This window comes from Melanostigma gelatinosum (assembly GCF_949748355.1).
Source record: "Melanostigma gelatinosum genome assembly, chromosome: 15".
Classification (NCBI taxonomy): Eukaryota; Metazoa; Chordata; class Actinopteri; order Perciformes; family Zoarcidae; genus Melanostigma; species Melanostigma gelatinosum.
This window is the reverse complement of record NC_136648.1, coordinates 15161335-15166787: the sequence shown is the minus strand read 5'-3', so window position 1 is coordinate 15166787 and position 5453 is coordinate 15161335. Positions and strand designations below refer to the sequence as shown.

At 47.1% G+C, this 5453-nt stretch overlaps 2 protein-coding genes across 2 annotated transcripts in view; one reads left to right on the top strand and one right to left on the bottom strand.

Moving 5' to 3' along the window:
- The first annotated feature begins 1182 nt into the window (after positions 1-1182).
- On the top strand, positions 1183-4541 carry scg2b (secretogranin II b). Its single transcript, XM_079285312.1, has 2 exons — positions 1183-1295; positions 1807-4541. Exon 2 carries the CDS (start codon positions 1824-1826, stop codon positions 3639-3641), a length of 1818 nt encoding a protein of 605 aa, XP_079141438.1. The 5' UTR covers positions 1183-1295; positions 1807-1823; the 3' UTR covers positions 3642-4541.
- A 473-nt stretch (positions 4542-5014) lies between these two features.
- Positions 5015-5453, bottom strand: part of ap1s3b (adaptor related protein complex 1 subunit sigma 3b) — a 2904-nt gene continuing 2465 nt past the window's right edge. The window contains exon 5 of the mRNA XM_079284441.1: positions 5015-5258. Coding sequence (XP_079140567.1) covers positions 5223-5258 — 36 coding nt within the window. The 3' untranslated portion in view covers positions 5015-5222. The remainder of the gene's footprint in view (positions 5259-5453) is intronic.

Genomic DNA, 5453 nt, shown 5'->3' with positions numbered 1-5453 from the left:
ATTACAACATGGAATAAATAAGAAGCACACTGGATTCAATTAGATGTAGAATAAAAACGGGGGAAGGGGGGGACTAAAATGGAAGAGCACTTATGTGTAGCCTACGGGTACAGGGTGTCATAGGGCATTGAGCGCAATGGTCAGAATCACTTTAGAGGGTGCAGAGGAGATTTGAGACGATGCTGCAGTCCTAATGGAATTGACTGGCCATGTGTTTGGCTTGTAGGGAGATACCAACAGAGACTTACGCATGAAACAAGAGCACTGGAATGTGAATATCGAATTAAAGTTCGAAAACATTTATTACCTTTTATGTAATAATGGCAGTCTAAGTAGTCGCCGCTTATGAGGTGAAGAAGAGTCATACTGAATCTTGATTATATATATATATACATATATATATATATATATATATATACATATATATATATATATATATTTTAAAAGCTATTCGACTATTTTCCTCAAGTCCAAAGACACAAGTCGTTTTAGCATTTTCACCTATGTGTTGCCCCCCCCCCCCAATTCGTAAAATTAAATATATATATCGGCTACCTGTGTTATTATCCGTGACCTTTTACCAGCAGGGGCCGTGCTGTGGCCCCTTCATCTCGTTGACCTGCGGAATGCCGGAGCTTTGGCCCCACGCCGACAAGGAGGCTGTTTATCGTATCTGTCAGAGGGGGGGGGGGGGGAGGAAGCAACTGCGACAGCAACTCCGCGGTGGTTTTAGCCTGTGAGTCATCGCTAGAGGAGTTAACTCTTCACGTGCCAAAATGGGGATGGCAGTGATGGCAAAACTGCATGTTTTTACAAAGGTGCTTTTTCTGCGTCAGTGTGAAAGGTTATTTCTGGTACACGTGGAATGTATTTTTGAATTGTGCCTTAAATGTTTATGTTTACACAGGAACATTTGCATTTTGTTCAACAGATTATATATATATATTTAATGAAAACGTGTTAATGCAACGAATGAGAATTCACATAAACATATCGGCAGCATTGCAGACTTTTAAAGATCTTTCCAGTCAATAGCTTCTAGAGTGCTGCTGTGAAACAGCACAGAGAACTGTTTTTAAATGCAGCGAGCTCTTTAGCATGCCATATCATAAACCTGAATCATTTATGTGGATTTTTTAGGACCGGCTATTACGTGTGTTGTGCGATGACGCGTTGGTCAGGTGTTGCCTCATATAACGAGGGGAGCTGTCCAAGTGCTGAAAACAGAAGAGAACAGCACCGCTCCCGAGGAGATGCCATATACCTTCACTGCTGTCTGAGCTTTATTACCAAAGGTAAGATACATATATTTTTATGATTTCGTATTTTAGATCAGATGAATATCCAATTGCCTTAGATTGGAAGACAATTGTCTGTCACGTTCGCTTTTTTGCAGATGTCGACAGTTTGTAGAATGGGCGTTATCCATGTGATAAAATGCGCATACACAACAATCGATGAATAAAATGCGTGGTTGCTGTTGTGAAATATCGAGAAATTAAAGGTATATTTTTGAATGAATGTTGTGCTGTTAATGGGGGAATCGGCTGTTGAGGTTGCCCATAACAACGCGGGGGATGACTCATCCAGTGATGTGAATGCATCTCCTCACGCATCGTATCATTCAATTTGCCGAGCGTAACTCACAGGATTACAATTCCCGGATAAAAACAGACTCTCGCACGTCTATGCGCGTTGCTTTTTGAGTAAGTTTGTTGGACCAACATAGAGACACAGAAATCCTCGTTTGGCTTATTTTGTTTTCCTCCATCCTTCCCTAACATTTGACGCTTTCTTGTTTTGCAGGTAATACATTGCCTATAATGCTGCATTTCCACCACAAGTTGCCCGCGGGGGGAGCCGTGGTCCTGCTCGCCTTCCTCCTCCAAGGATGCGCCGTGCGGGCTGCGTCTCTCCCGCGTCACTACAGGCTCCGAGGTGGGGAGGGCGAGGGGCAGCCGGCTGCCTATCCACCCAGCTCCGACATGGTCAAAGCACTGGAGTACATCGAGAACCTGAAGCAGCGGAACGGGGGCCGAACCGAACCCGCGGATTACGATGAGGTGGACAAGTTCAGGGTCCTGCTTCAGCTCGCCTCGCAGCAGCAGGACGAGAGTCCCGCGGACCGTCAGCCCGCCCCCGGCGTGCCGAGGCAGGACATTACCGCTGAGCAGCTGATGAAAGCCCTGCTCCAGTCTCTCCAGGATCGGGCCGGGATAGACGCGAAGCCCATCAGCCCCGTGTCGGCGCCCAGGAACGACCGCCGCACGCACAGGCACCGCACCAAAGACACCGAAGTCCCCGCGGGCGCACCGGTAGAATACGGTAATTTCCCCAGACCCCACAAGAAATACCCGCTGATGTTCGAGGACGAGGAGAACACGGACGCTTCCAAGCGGGCCACGGAGGACCTGGTCGAGCAGTACACTCCCCAGAGCCTCGCCAATTTACGGTCCATCTTCGAAGAGCTCGGGAGGATGCCCACATTCGGCGGCCAGAAAAGAGACGTGTTCAGGGACGACGACGACGACAATGAGGAAGAGGAGGGGTTCAGCCTGAGGAGTCCGGCCTACGAGGACGTGGCCGGGGGAGAGCAGTGGGTCCCCATCGAGGAGAGGGAGGAGACGGAGGAGCTGGTCAACGGGAGCCACGAACAAATGGACCGGGCGCTCGGCGAGCAGGAGGAAGCGGAGAGGGAGGAGATGCAGCGCCGGGCGAGCCCGAACCAAGAGGACGCCAACGACGACACGAAAATGGTAGATTACTACATGTTGAAGGTCCTGGAGATGAGCGACCAGACGCAGGAGCGGGATAAGACCGGGGAGCAGAGAAAGAGACTGATCCGGCCCTCCATCCTCGACCCTCGGATCGTGAGGGACCTGCTGCAGCTCTCGCTGAAGCTCCACGTCCCCCCGCAGGACCTGATCGACATGCTGCTCACAGAGGAGCTCAGGAAGCTCCACCGCGAACCCCAGGGCTCGGCGGCTCGCTACCCGACCGGCCAGACCCCGAAGATCCGGTACTACAGCCGCAGACTGCCGCCGAAGAGCAAGCCCGTCCCCGAGGACATGGACAGGGAGGACTTTTTAGACATCATCGGCGTGGAGACGATCAGCCACGAGTACCCTGTGGTGCAGAGACCCGTGAAGACCTCTCCCTCCGCGGACAGAATCCCAGCGGCGTCCATCCCCGTGGCAAAACCCGGACCAGTTAAAATCCCTTCTTCCTCCGGGCGCAGGGAGAACCTCTTTTTGTCCGAGCTCAACAAAATGCCGCTGCGACGTCAGGCCGACGTCGCCGATGATGAAGAGGAGGATGGCGACGTGGAGGACGAGGTCACGACCTACCTGGCGGCCAAGATCCTCACGGAGTACCCCAACACCATCACCAAGAGGGACACCCAGGCCCAGCTGAAGGGACAGTTCCCCTACGAGCTGTACGAGCGGGTCATGAAGAACTACCTGGGCCAAGCGGACACTGAGAAGCGGCCAATGGCCAAGAGGGAAACCGAGGTGGCCACAGAGGAGGAAATAGAGCCCACGGAGATCCAGGTGGAGGAGGAGGTGATGGCCAAGACCTCGGCTCCACAGACCGTAAACGAGGAGGGGGAGCGCCGTGAAAAAAAGGTGGCCGGGATGTAGCCCGACGCCCTGCAAGACGCACGAAATAATGAATATTTATACTGTCTCAAAATTAAAGTTTGGTGGACGTGATCTAGTTTACAAATGTATATTATATGAACTATAGCTGGTATAACTAATATCACCCTCACGGAAATGAACTATAGCAATGTCACAAGTTCAAAACATCTTTTTTCAAATATACTAGTCCCTACTTGCTGCAAGAACATTACAGATATATTATATATTGATATCATAGGAGATTAAAAAGGTGCAATCCGTGCATAAACGAGAACACGAGTATCCTGAAAACACTTTAATTTCAACTTGTTGCCATTCTCAAATTGCCAATTAGGCCTGATGGTGTACATCAACCGAGAAATCACAATGAAATCCAAGTTATTAAAGTTTGGTGATGTTGTTAAAGGTTTGTTTGGGTTTATTGTGTTTGTAAACAGGCCTATATTTTAAATTATAATCAACTGAGTAATGTAAAAATGCTTATTTACCATCCATGTCAAACTATTCAATTACACATGTGAACACACCTGTAAATGATGAAGCATAATGCTGACTGGGCCTCTAAAACACTAGTAGACAGCGTGCTGAGAGGAGTGCATCGGAGCATTATGGGGATTTTTCGTTCGGGCAGCGTGCTGCGCTGAGAGAGTGTTGTTGTGACTCGGGATATATTCAGGGTTAGTGGATTTAATGACAGTATAATGGACAATTATTTCCAAGTCTAAATATCAGACCGTCGCCTGCCTTCCAACCCTTTCATACTGAAGCTCTGTATTGTTGGCCTACCAGTGGTTTGTGCTATGTATGCTCATTTTTAAACCATTTTGTAAACATGTTCAATAATGTGTGATGACTCACAGATGAAATAAAGCATCAGCTGTATTATTTTTCCTTCTTGCAGTTGTGTTGCCTTATTAAAAAAAAAAAACACACTGTACACCACACAGCTGATGTACTAAACACAAATGTGGTGAGGCAGACGCTTAATCAAAATACACATTTTAATCATAACGTCATGAATTGCACACGATAAATAATAGTGATGTTCACACCCACAACAGCAACTTTTCCTTTTAGAGACGAATGGTCCCACACATGTTAAAGAAGCTACACAGCTTAAAAACAGGAAGACGTCATCATAACCAGTCTCACTCCAATCTGTCCAAATATGAACTGGAGCTGCAGATTAGTGTTTTTTGGAATAAAAATCATTCAGTTCCAATATATTAACACATGATTTAAATATAAACTCAACCTATTTATGAACCAAAAATACATCCCAGATCCTACTGCTACTTCATTTACATTGCGATGACGGCAATCACTGAACACAACCCCCTCCCTCCTCCCCCCCCCTTTCCTTCAACTGAACAAATATTAGACTTACTCTCAAATGGCAGAGTTACAATGCAGCAAAGCTTCAGGCAGAAGGCGACCAACACATTCCACATGCCTGTTTCGTCTTTAGAAAATGTCCAAATGGAATCAAAGAAAATTCCATATCAAGAAACTTCTTTGATTCGTATACGGCACATCTGGTTCCTGTATTCCTCTCTCTGCTGTTCCTTTGTGTCCCGCGAGTTAAAATGCAGGTTTGCTCATGTACTCCTCCATGGTCTAGAGAAAAGCACAAGGAGTTTAGTTTTTTTTTTAAATCACGTTCTAGGCATTGGAAAAAAAAAAAAAAAGCATTGGAGCACAATGAATATTCACAGGCACACGTCTACAAATCACCGGTTATTAAGTACCGAGCACACTAACTAACACAAGTAGAACATCTAACCTTTCTGTCCATATTCATGGTCATCCAAA